The sequence below is a fragment of the Artemia franciscana genome, chromosome 3 (genome assembly GCF_032884065.1).
Source record: "Artemia franciscana chromosome 3, ASM3288406v1, whole genome shotgun sequence".
Lineage (NCBI taxonomy): Eukaryota > Metazoa > Arthropoda > Branchiopoda > Anostraca > Artemiidae > Artemia > Artemia franciscana.
The window spans coordinates 117,779-130,611 of NC_088865.1; the positions used below are offsets into that span (position 1 = coordinate 117,779).

The 12,833-nt window shown below is 34.8% G+C and overlaps 1 protein-coding gene across 1 annotated transcript in view; it reads left to right on the forward strand.

Moving 5' to 3' along the window:
- The window catches only part of LOC136024714 (endoplasmic reticulum-Golgi intermediate compartment protein 1-like), a 56,873-nt gene that overhangs the window by 7,072 nt on the left and 36,968 nt on the right, over nucleotides 1-12,833 (forward strand). Inside the window, exons 2-3 of the mRNA XM_065700130.1 lie at nucleotides 10,058-10,192; nucleotides 12,608-12,699. Of these exons, the coding sequence (XP_065556202.1) occupies nucleotides 10,058-10,192; nucleotides 12,608-12,699 (227 nt within the window). The remainder of the gene's footprint in view (nucleotides 1-10,057; nucleotides 10,193-12,607; nucleotides 12,700-12,833) is intronic.

The window sequence follows — 12,833 nt, forward strand, 5'->3', positions numbered from 1 at the left end:
TCATCAAACAATGGTATTGGGTGGTAAGGACGCTGCACCCATTTGTTTAGGTCGACAGGATCTAAACAAATCCTAAGAGATCCATTTAGTTTTTGGACGACTACAATTGAGTTTACCCATTCAGTTGGTGTAGTTGTCTTCTCAATGATGCCCATGACTTCAAGGCGATCAAGTTCTTCTTTGAGTTTTTCTTGTAGGGCGAATGGAACTCTTTTTGGTGGTTGTACTGTTGGTACAGATCCTTCTTTCAAGTGGATTTTACACTTCCCCGGGAGTTTTCCTACACCTTCAAAAACATCTCCATATTCCTCCAGTATTCTGGCCGTTTCGGGTTTCATTGAGGTTGCAGGTTCGTTCTGTACATTCAGAATGAATTTGATCAATTTCATATTCTGACTTGTCTTTTTGCTAAGGATTGGCTTGCAATCAGTGTTGACCACATGAAACTGGTGAACCTGTTTCTCACCTTCCTTGTAGCAGATGCATAGCTCTACAAACCCCAAAACCTGTAATCTTTCTCCGGAGTAGCTTGTTAGAATGTCTTTTGTTGGTTGCAAGCGAGGTTTAGGTACCATGCTATTATAGTTGCTGACCAGAAGAACATTTGCTTCAGCTCCTGTGTCTATTTTGAAGACTAAGTCTAGTTTCTGGTCAACAATTCTTATTACAGCATCTGGCCTATCTGCATGTTTCACTAGCATGCTGTTGACAGTGTCAATCATGAACTCACTTGCACTTGTTCCTGCTTCTTGTTGGCTTATTTCATTCACACTTTTGCTTTTACATACTTTGGCGAAGTGATTCAGTTTGTTGCATTTTGAACATGTTTTGCCCCTGGCTGGGCAGTTATGATTCTTGGTATAAGGTGCACCACAGAAATAGCATTCCTTGTTGTTGTACTGTTTCTTCAGGGCATCTATCTCTTGTTTCATCATTTGCACTGAAGTCTTATTAGCAGCTGTCATTTGCGCTTGGGTTTCCTGTACTGATTCGATGGCACGGCAAATCTCTATTGCTCTGGCAAGGGTTAATGTCCCTCCTTCACTTAGCAATTTCTCTCTAATCCTGTCACTCTTAACTCCAAAGACAAGACGATCTCTTATCAGGTAATCTCTGCTGGTACCAAAGTCACAGTCATTAGCAATTAACTTGAGGTTGGTCACATATTGTTCAATGTTTTCGTTACCTTGGTCTCGCTTGTGGAAAGTAAATCTTGTCACTATGGGGTTTGATATGGGTTCAACATGGGCTCCGAATTTATTAAGGTACATTTGAACCCTGTTTGTCTCGGCATCTGTTAGAGTCCATGTGCTGAAAATGTCTCTTCCTTTATCACCAACCCATATCAATAGATACGAACACTGGACAGCCTGGGATTTGCCTTCCAGTGGTCTGGAGAACATTAATTCACAGTGTTGTCTGAACCTTTTCCAGGCCGATTTTAGGTTCGTCGATGACCAGTCCAAGGACGGATGTGGTGTGCTGTCCATGTTTACTGTTTTACTTCTGACACCATGCAATATCTTCGGTTTAGTTTAATGGTTTAATGGAAACCCAAGCAAGCACCTACAACAAGAACATATATAAGCAAGCAATAATATAAGCAAGCAAGCACCTACAACAAGAACATATATAAGCAAGCAAATAATTATAAGCACGGGCATGCACGTTAATAAGCAGAGCTTCAAGCACGGCAAGTCAATATTCTGCATTCACTGTGAATAATAATTATAGAGAGAATTGTAACATGGTTGTTTTTTTCCAAGGGGGGGGGGCAGGTAATCATTGCTTATCAATATCTCAGGACTAGAAACAATAACTAGGTCAAGAAGAGATGAATTCTGATTGCTACAAGTTCTTGTAGGCTCGTATAGATAATGTTTTGATAGACAAGATGCAAAGGGAGAACCCATAGTTTGTGTTTTTGATGGCCCATATCCATCAATCCATAAAATTTCAGTTAGGATGAAATCACCAACTATAATTCTCTCAAAAGATTTGATTTTTAAGATATCAGATACCATTTCCAAAAGGGTATTTTTGCTAATAATCTGACCTGGAGAACTAGGGCTATGATATGCAGATCCAAAGCATGTTATATTCTTGTCAATAGTTATAGTTAAACACACTGTTTCAATCCCAGGTCTATAATTGTTTGTGGGAATAATAACACCTGCCTGTAGCTTGTCCCTTACAAAAATAGCCACTCCTCTCCTACAATCAGGGTCCAATAAATTTGAAAAAAGTTTACAATCATTGATGCTGACACAAGATTCTGTAAGTTTGGAATTGTTAAATTTGGGGCACACTTCCACAATTACAAGTATATGAGCTTGTTTTTTTTTAAAAGAACAGAGGCGGCCTTGCTCCATTTATTTGAAAAACTGTCAGCATTGGTACTGATAATTTTTAAAGACGTTTGGCTGAGGGGATGGTTTCAAAATATTTCTGGGAGGTGATTTTGATATTAAAAAAAAAAAAAGTCAGAGAAGCTATTCATAGGTATCTGGAAGGAGCCAAAGGACAAAACAGGACTTCCAGTCATGATGGACTTAAAAAGGATGATTCAGAAAGTTTATTAATACTTAACAGCTCTTTACTATTGACTGTTTTACTATTTACACATCTTACAGGACCGGTAGAAGGGCATCTAATAGACCATGGCCTGGTGGGAATGCCCTCCACCTGGACAGATCAAGTATTTTGTAATAATCTTTCTGCAGTTGATTGTCAGGTTTGGCTCACCTAGCTCAGTCTGGCGCCTGAGTTCAGCAGCCAAGGATTTTCTTTTTTCCTGGTCCTCCCAAGATGCATCTGCCCTAAACTGATTTTCTTGTCAGAGTTCATATGATCTTTGCAAGATACGTTTTTTACATCTAAGTTTTGGACAGAGAAAAGGATGGGAGGGGGAGGACTTGGGGTGGATTCTTGGTGACTTATACCTGTCTGATGGGTTGCTGGGTGGTTAAGGGCTTATTGGTAAGCATAATCCATCTAAAATTGCTTGTGCTTACATCAGTAATGACTTACTGCTCTATAAGATGTTTTATTACAAACTCCTTATTGCTGTCTATTCCTGACTGCAAGGGGATATCAAATGCAACTATGTTGTATTTCCTCCTATCCCTGTCTTTTTCCTGTCTGGATATTCTGTGGATTTCATCTTCAAGGAGGGAGTCAATAGTCTGTTTCATTTTTGGTGTTTCCTGCCGCATTGCTATGCAAACATGTTCTTTGACCACTGAAAGAGTGCACCTATCAGCCATGTTTTGTTCTTGGTCATTAACATGCTCTTTGACTTCATCTATCCTAGCAGTAATGTTATTTTTGAGCTGCTCTACCATGTGCTTAACTATTTTCGCAATAGCCCACTGCATATCTCCAACACTCGACATTTTTGTAAAAAGTTCATGCTCTGGGACAGACATTTGGACAGGCAGTCTATGCAGAGCCATTTTTCACATCCTGGGACAGGCAGTCTATGCAGAGCCATTTTTCACATCCATCACACAAAACAGCTTTAGAGTTTGGGTCAAGACCTATTTTGCATCCTGTGCTAGCGACTTGGTTTGACTACACAATCTCCGTTTGCAATCACGTTTAGAAGCCATGCTAATTTGCGATGGGGTCTTCAGAGCTTAGGGGGGAGGATTTTGATTTTGAACCAGTAGGGAGTGCATATACTTGAATCACCTATCCTCAGTAGTTTAAGGATGGATATCTGGTTGGTACCAATATGGCTGTTCTTGCTCTCTTCAGCATAGGTTTCTCCAAACATAGAAGATATAGAGTTGCTGTTGTGTACAACTGCACAGTACCAACTTCAATTGAGTGTATTAGATGGTTTGTATGACAAGCTGCATCATCCTCCAAGCAGACTCTATTGTCTTCCAAGAATTTTATGGTAGTGAGGGCTGGAGCTGTGTTGGGGTTTGGGCTATTCAGCCTTTTCTTAATCTTGTGACATTGTGACATTATTTTTTGGCATTGGATGCTCAACCACCCTGCAGAGCATGGCGGCCTGTCAGGGGGTCCACTGAGAAGCTGGATGTAAATTTATTGTTCAGCAAATTTTCAATGTCCTGTGGATCTGGCTTTTTTCGCTTCAGGGTTGAGCTGCAATGGAATAGTTTGACGAATCCTATCTTTAAGATTAATATAGATGCATAGATACAGATACATATCTCCAGAACCTCTTTGGGTTCTCCTTGATGTTCAATGCCAAGTTATCCTCATAGTCAGCTATCAAGTGTCTAGTCAGTTACGTCAGTTTATTCCTTGCTCTTTCAAAGTGATTTCAGCGGCGTGTACATTTGTATTTCTTATACTTTGAAAAATATTTCATCTCGTGGTTCATAGCCCTTTTAATAGGCCAGTTCAGGTATAGCTGTGTTTCTGGTGCCTTCACAAATGAACTTGAAGTGCATGTCCTCTCAGCTTGGAGCAGAGGGTTCTTAAAAATTTTGCCAGACTAGCTCAGTGTCTCCCTTGGCAATCATTTAGTCCCATTCTACTGCCTGTATTATCTCCCTAATTTTGCTGTAGTTGGTGTAAGTTTGTTTAGTACAATTGTTTGTTTGTTGACTAAGAAGCAAGTCAAGGCAGATGCCGACATGGTTTCTGGCACCAATAAGAGTGAGGTGCTCGTTGTTCACTAACAGTCCTGTGTTGTTAGCGATTGTCATATCTAGTAGGGATGGAATTTGATTATTCTTATACCAGGTTGGTTGGTTTATTACCTGATATGGGCTACTGCTACCCAAATATTCAGCAGTTGTATGATATTTTGTGGCTGGGCACCTTCAAGGATTTTTTTGTTTCTCTTGAATTGAAAAAAGGCCAGTGCCATACCCAAATCCATTACTGTTTTTACCATAGAGGTGTAAAGCTCTTCTATAAAATGTGGGTTGTAACTGAAAAACATTCTTTTAATGGTACCATAATGTTTCCCCGTGTCTGCAGCAGCTGACAGATTATGCTGTTAGAAATTTAGCTGAGAGTTGACCTTAACACCAAGATCATGCTCCTCCCCTGCTGGTGTTGGATTAGAATGGCTGCTTAGTTCAATTAGCTGTTGATTCAATGAGAAATGGTGCTTGCAGTTATTGTTTCATATGTAGAGCACCTAGCATTTTCAGCATTTATAATTTATTGGAAACAAATTTTTACAAAATTGCTTTTTTCCTTTTATCAATCAACCCATTTACCCATAAATTGAATTAATGCTGAGAAGATCAAGAAACAGAAAAAACACGTGGGAAATATAATAATTTGGACTATGTATTTGGACATTTTTTTTTGGGGGGGGGGGAATATAATTGAATTACCATCAAAATTTGTTAACTATAATTTTTCTGCATATTATTAAGTAAGAGTTGTTTTCTTAACATGTTTTATTTTTCAGTAACTCCAATTTTAGGCTTATTTTAGAAATATAGGTGATAAAACCAAAAAAATAAAACAATAAAATTATTACTATATAATATGCAGCAAATTTGTATTAATGAGATCATCATGTTCTGTTAGTATTCCCATTTTAAATGTATTTCATATATTATTTTTTATCCAGTATTCACCACAGTCATTCAGGCTACACTATATATCTTGATTCTGCACAGCATAGCCAATTTTAAACACACTCAATAGAAACTATTTGAAGTTACCAAAGTACCCCCTTCTCTACTGAAAATGATGCATGCCACTCAGATACATGGTGAATGTGTGTTGAACTCTCATGGGTCAGAGATTGCACTGGCAGATGCACTGTCTAGGCTGCATTTGACTCAGACAGATGACAAAACTCAGAAAAAGAATCTGAGCTTGCAGTGCATATCTTCTTTGGATCAGCTCCTGTCAAAGAAAACCGAGTAAATGACATACGAAATCCTTAGATTTGTTCTAAGCCGCGATTTAAGGTAATTTTTTAAGGTAATACCAAACAAAACCAGGAGACAAAAGTCTTGGTAGATGTGGTCAACAAAGATTAGCCAGGCTGCCCATCAGTGTCATATGGGAATTTTTGGAGTGAAATAGTACACATTTACTGTGTATTGCTCAACAGTAATTGAACAATAATTTCCAGGAACCTAAGGGTTAAGCAGTTGCACAACTCCTGTCTGGGTATTGTAAAGATGAAAGAGCAAGCCCAAATATGATGTATTTTGGCAAAATATTTTTAAGGATATAGAAAGCACAATGCTCAGCCTTGAGAATGCATGAAATATCAACCTGACCATGCATTAGAATCAATGGTTTCATTCCCAAAACTGTCTTTTCTATTTCGAACATATGGAAGGAGACCTGTTTGAATTTCCAGGACAGAATTATGTAGCTACTTTCAACTATTACTGCCAATTCATTTGAGTTGATTTCTTTCCCACCACTTCTTCTCAATTAGTTACAACAAAACTAAAGATGTAGTTTTTTAGACATTATGTTCCACTGACCTTCATATCAGATAACAGTCTTCTGTTTATTATCTGAGGAATTGTAAATATTCACCACAGATTGGGACATCCAATCTACACTACCCATGATCAAACAGACTAAGCAAAAATCAGTCCAGATTGGTGAGCATGGTACTTGAATGCAAGAAAAACCTCTACTTAGCTCTTCTGGAGGACAGAAACACTCCTATTGACAGTCTAGCATTACCAGCTGAACTACTCATGAGTTGCAAGCTTTGCAACTCATGACTCACACTGGCAAAAAGGAACCATTTTGAAGCAACATGAACCATCTCCTCACTCATTATCTGTGAAATGGGATAATGTGCACTGGTAAACCTGCCAGTGTAGCTGGTGTTTTTTGTTTTTAAAAAGACTCGAACAGGCTCTTGATTTCAACTTGCCAAGTACATATTCGAATGATCAAGCTCTGAATTGAGAGGGAACAAACAGAAATATGCCTTTAGCATCCCAGGGACAACAGCCACCTTCAGGGTCAGAGGAAAATCAGAGCTCCTCCCAAGAGGTCAACATTAACATAGATTCTGCAAATTAGGAAAGTTGCTGTTCAACTCATATAAACACAAAGAAAATAGATGTAGAAAGTAAAAGATGTAAGGAGCAACAATAAATCTTGAAAAAATAGCAATTATTCCATACATGAATGGGGCTTTACCCTCATGTACCTCTTTCTCACTAAGCTAAAGTTTTTAGTGCTTCAAAAAATCTTCCTGTCCCAATTAAATGGCCCTTGTATTTCAACAGTCATTCTTATAAAATTGAGAAAGAAGTCAAACTTGGGCATAAAGAGTAAGGGGTAAAAAAGAGAACAGTCCCACTGTTCATTCATGGAACAATTTCTGTTTCTTTTAAGCTTTAAAGTTACTCCTAACTTTCAGTTCAAAACTTGTTTTTATATTTACTTTTAATTTAAGCCAGTTATGGGGGGAGGGGGCAAAAAATTTGTCTCCAGCCAATGTTGAGAGAACAATTTTGTATTATAAAATCCTTTGGAACTTATAATTTATGCACAGTTAAGTTCTGAGATAAATCAAAATTCTATCAAAATGGCATATCTGCGCTACCTTGGGAATAGTTTGAGTTTTAATTTGGGACTTCCAGGGAATTTTCAGAGAAGCAAGTGAGTGGTGAATTATGACTTGGGGGATGAGGTAAGCTAAATAAAAAAACACTATATGCATCCAGGTTATCAAAATATCATATCTGCTTTTCTGGGAGCAGGAATAGGCCTTTTGAATTGGATATTGAAAGGTATAGTGCTCTTTTATAGAGTCAAAACTTATTTCAAGGTAGCTAGCCTTGCCTTTTTTTGGCAAACCCTGCATCCCCCAAGACATTAGCTCAAAATTATGAGATTCTCACTTTTACTCAAGAAGTTAAAAGGTTCAATAGAAATACTTTTGGGAATGACCTGACCTCTATAGTGCTTTGGTTACGGGCTGTAAATTGTGCAAGTTACCAATTGTTTACATGTAGAATTTATCTTAAGAATAACTTTTGAGATCAACTTGAAACCTTCAGAGAATCCTGAGGAGGAGGTCAAGTGGACCTCTGGTTTTGATCCATGGGAGGATTTAGAGGTATATCAAAAGAGAGTATGTGGATCCATACCATTAAAGTAGTATATATGCAATATCTTGAGAACAGATTGGTGTATGTAGTTAAAAACTACAGGCACTCTCCTTGACAGAGGTGATTTATTAATTTCAATAATTTCCCCATGTAAATCCACCCGTAATTCAATAATAAACTAATATAAAAATTCGTTGGATATTGTTCGATATAAATTCCAGCAGTATATATATATATATATATATATATATATATATATATATATATATATATATATATATATATATATATATACTTTTTTTTATTTTTCATATGTGGTAATTGACAGCTTATACTTACTTACGACACGACTGCCTGTCCATGGATTACTCTTTATGGTTGATTGTGTATGGCTATGCTGTTTAACCTATGTGATTGTATGGATGAGTAGGGTTAAGGCCTCATTCAAGTACTGATCTATATTAATTACTAATGTAGGAAAACAATCTTCCTTTTCTCCTTCTGTCTTTTTTTCTTTTTATGTGTGTTTGGGCTGTTGCATTAGAGATTTCTATTTTCATCATATATGTATATATATATATATATATATATATATATGATAAGCATGTTCTGGAGTTACTTAGTTGTTTTTTTCATTGGCATATATTGCAGGGGTGATACCTAGCACGGGGATACCATAGGGAATTTATAGTTGGCATGCCACTCGCCTGTATAGGGAATTTAAAGTGTGGAAACCCTATAGGCAAGTGTGTATTCTCCTGATGAGCTCTTGTGTTGGGTTGTCGCCTCTGAATTATTTGTCTTTTTTATTGTTCTTAATATTTGGTAAATGACAACTCATACTTACTTATAACACGACTGCCTGTCCATGGATTATTATTTATCGTTGATTGTGTATGGCTATGCTGTTTGACCTATGTGATTGTATGGATGTGTAGGGTTAAGGCCTCATTCAAGTACTTCTCTATATTAATCACTAAAGTAGGAAAATAGTCTTCCTTTCTCCTTCTGTCTTTTTTTTTTAATGGTGTATGTTTATTTTTGTGTTTCTGCTGTTGCATTGTTGATTTCTTTTTTCATTATATATATATATATATATATATATATATATATATATATATATATATATATATATATATATATATATATATATATATATATATATATACATATATATATATATATATATATATATATATATAGCTTTATACATATAATGAAAAAAGAAATCACCAATTCAACAGCACAAACACATAAATAAAAAGACAGAAGGAGAAAAGGAAGACTGTTTTCCTACATTAGTAATTACTGTAGATCAGTACTTGAATGAGGCCTTAACCCTAATCATCCATACAATTACATAGGTCAAACAGCATAGCCATACACAGTCAACCATAAAGAATAATCCATGGACAGGCAGTCGTTAGTTCCAAATCCATGGTACGTCATTTACCAAATATGAAAAACAGTAAAAAAAAAAAAAGGACAAATAAATCAGAGGCAACAAAGGCTTATATATAATTTAATATATATTTTTTAACTTTATAAAACATGAAGTTATATATAAACTTATTTTTTTATGGAAAGTTGTTGTAAATAGCCATGTGAATTGTAAAAATATGAAGTTTTATGTATAAAAAATACATTAATAAAAAAATTGTATTGTTCAAAATGTATCAAACTTCGATTAAAGGGCAAATGACTGCTCTTTTTTAGGGAGGTGGTAGCCCAACTCAAATCTCCTATAGTGGTAGCCCAACTCAAGTCTCTTAGAGTGTCAGTACGCTTTGAATTTGACTTAGCATCAAAAACGGACATTTTTCAGTGCAATATCTGTTTGTTTCAGATTTGATTCCTTTGCTCTTACTAATTTTCTGTAAGTTTTTATACTGCTTCTTGCTTATTGTTGGATTTTTTTTTTGATTTAACCAAAAAAAAGATGATGCATCTATTGGTTTACTACAATAAAAACAAAATGGGTAATTGTATTTATAATGTTTTTTTTTCTTTTCTTCCAGGTTGGACATATATAGAAAGGTTCCCAAAGACTTAACTCAGCCAACTGTGACAGGGGCAATTATTTCAGTATGCTGTGTCACTTTTATGTGTCTAATGTTTTTGTCTGAGTTTCTTCGATTTATGTCTGTTGATGTGTAAGTTATTCTAATACAGATTATTGGACCCAATTAGTAAATATTTATGTGTGAGTAGTTGGACCAACTAATCAATCTTTAACATGGCAGTGGTTAAATAAACTTCTGCCTCCACTTCTGCCCACGTGTCTGAACCTTGATGTACATGCGCAGAAGATTTTTCCAGTATCGTGGAATGCCTCATTAAAAGTTTAGACAGTTTTTTTTTTATCCTACTTTTGACATAAAACAGAGGGGAAATATTATTGAAAGCTTATGAGTCTAATTACAAATTGATTTTACGAAACAAATTAAAAGTAAAAAAATATGAAGTTTAAATTAAAACTTCAGTTTTAATTAAAATTCTAAATTCTAATAAGTGTTCCGTTAAAATTTGAAAGAAGAGCTTTAATTAAATTCAAATTAAAACTTAAAAGAAAAGTTTTCAATTAAAGTAAAGTTAGAACAAAATCAAACCTTCAAATTAAGGAAAAGTTAAAATTAAAATTTGAAGGACATTCCTTTTATTAGATTAAAATAGAAATAGAATTAAAACTCAAAAAGTTTTAAATTTAATAAACTTAAAAAGAAGGAAGTTAAAAGTGAACTGAAACAAAATTGAAGCTTAAAAGGAAGATTTTTACATGAAATTAAAATCTAATAAATATATTATAATTACATAAAACTTAAAACGAAATTGGAATCAAAATTTTAAAGGAGGAATTTTCTGATTAATTTAAAATATACTTCACTTGCGAGAAAAAAAATGTTTTTTTATTTTTTATTCTGCAATTTTACTTTGTTAGATCAGGAAAGTTTTCTTCAACCTTTTAATAGGTAATTCCTTGGTCGAGTTTTTTTTTTTTTTCAACCTATCAGGAACTATGCCTAGCAGAAATAACACTTGTATCCAGCCCGTCTTGCTGTTGGAAAATCAAGATATGGTAAATCTTTTTTGTGGATATAAGCAATGACAAATATGATATCATATTTCAGTTGAATAAAAAATAAAGCAGTTATGTAGTTTTGGGACTTTTTCGAAGACAAAGTTTTTGAGTAAAATCTTAAAAGCGAACATTTTGGTTGAATATCCAACAGCCCTCATCAGAAAAAAGTAAAGCTAAAGTAACGCATAAAAAAGTATAATTTATAGGCGTTATTCAAATTTGGGCTCCCTCATTTGTATTTCTCGTCCCTCTACTTTAACACTCGATGCAAGTTTTAACATTCTGGGGGGAGGGATACATGCCCCTAAAACCACCCTAGATTTGTCTCTTAATTTATATAGGATTTATCGCCACCCAAGTGACGTTACTGTATTCTATATACCGTTACATTCTGTTTTCGCCTTTCCTTTCTGCTTGAAAAATAAGTTTTGTCAGCCAGTTTTGTAGCTACCAGCCATTTTTGTTGGTTTGAATAGAAAATTAAATTAGTGCTGCATGTACCGAAAAGAAGTTAACTCCATTAATATTCTGTTTTTGTTATTTTGTTAATATAATTGGTCTTCAAAGAGTCGTCAATTCGTAAAAACATGAAACATCTCTTACATATCCATAAAATGTACATATTCTAGGGTAAGTTTTGGTGCAGGTATACCTGTATATTATAGTCTATACCGTTCTGTTTTCTCTTATTATGCCTAGAAATAGTAAATTAAGTTCTTTTATTTTTAGGTTAAGTTCTAGTATTATCAGGTTAGTGTTAGTAAATTTAATATTATCAGGCTAAGTTTTAGTATATCATATTTTGTGCCCTTCTGGACTCTCTAAATATGCCTAGAAATAATATATAAATTTATCATTGAAAAAATTGATAACATAGGCTGAAAAACCACTCATTGACAAAGTGCTTGAAATTGCAAAAACAAGTGGTAAACCACGGTATTTAACCTAGTGGAATAAAAACAGATGGCATTTAGCTAAGACAATAAAAGTCACTAATCTGGCTATTAACTAAAACAGTTACCTTGTTAACTACATCTGATATTTCAAGAGGCATTATGTGACATTTTTTGTAAAGCTCAGATTTGCAGTTAGACGTTTCAAGCTAAGCAAGCTCTATCATATGGTTAAATCCGTGTAGTATATTTCATAAATATATTTATATTTCTTAAGATATTAAAAAAACATGCTTAGAAGTTCGCTACATCTTCTTTTCTTACTTGCAGAAATATTTGGGATAGTAGAATTTTGATATTATAATTATGTGCATCTTGTCTTGGGTGCATTATAGTAATTTTGTTTTTCGATGTCAGTAAGTTTGGATATCAGTGATGGATAAATAAAGCCCTAATAGAACAAACTAATTACTATTGATGGTCAAAATCGTTTGGTGTCTGATAAGATGAGCTCGAGCCCCGTCATTTCCATTTTGTTTGCCTGTTTGTATAAATTTAATAAATTGACTTTTAATTCATATACTTTTTCTTTGTAGAGTCTCAGAGTTGTTTGTTGACAGCCCAGGATCAATAGAAGAACGAATAACAGTATTTATAAATATATCACTGCCCAAGCTTAAATGTGAATGTAAGTTGTATGTTTACTAACATCGTAGTTTATGTTTTTGTATGTTATCTTTATACATTTTATATAGTTGTGTCTCCATTTTTGGCTGCTCTTTCTTTTACGTTTGACTGATTTTTAAAAATTATGGTTTTCCT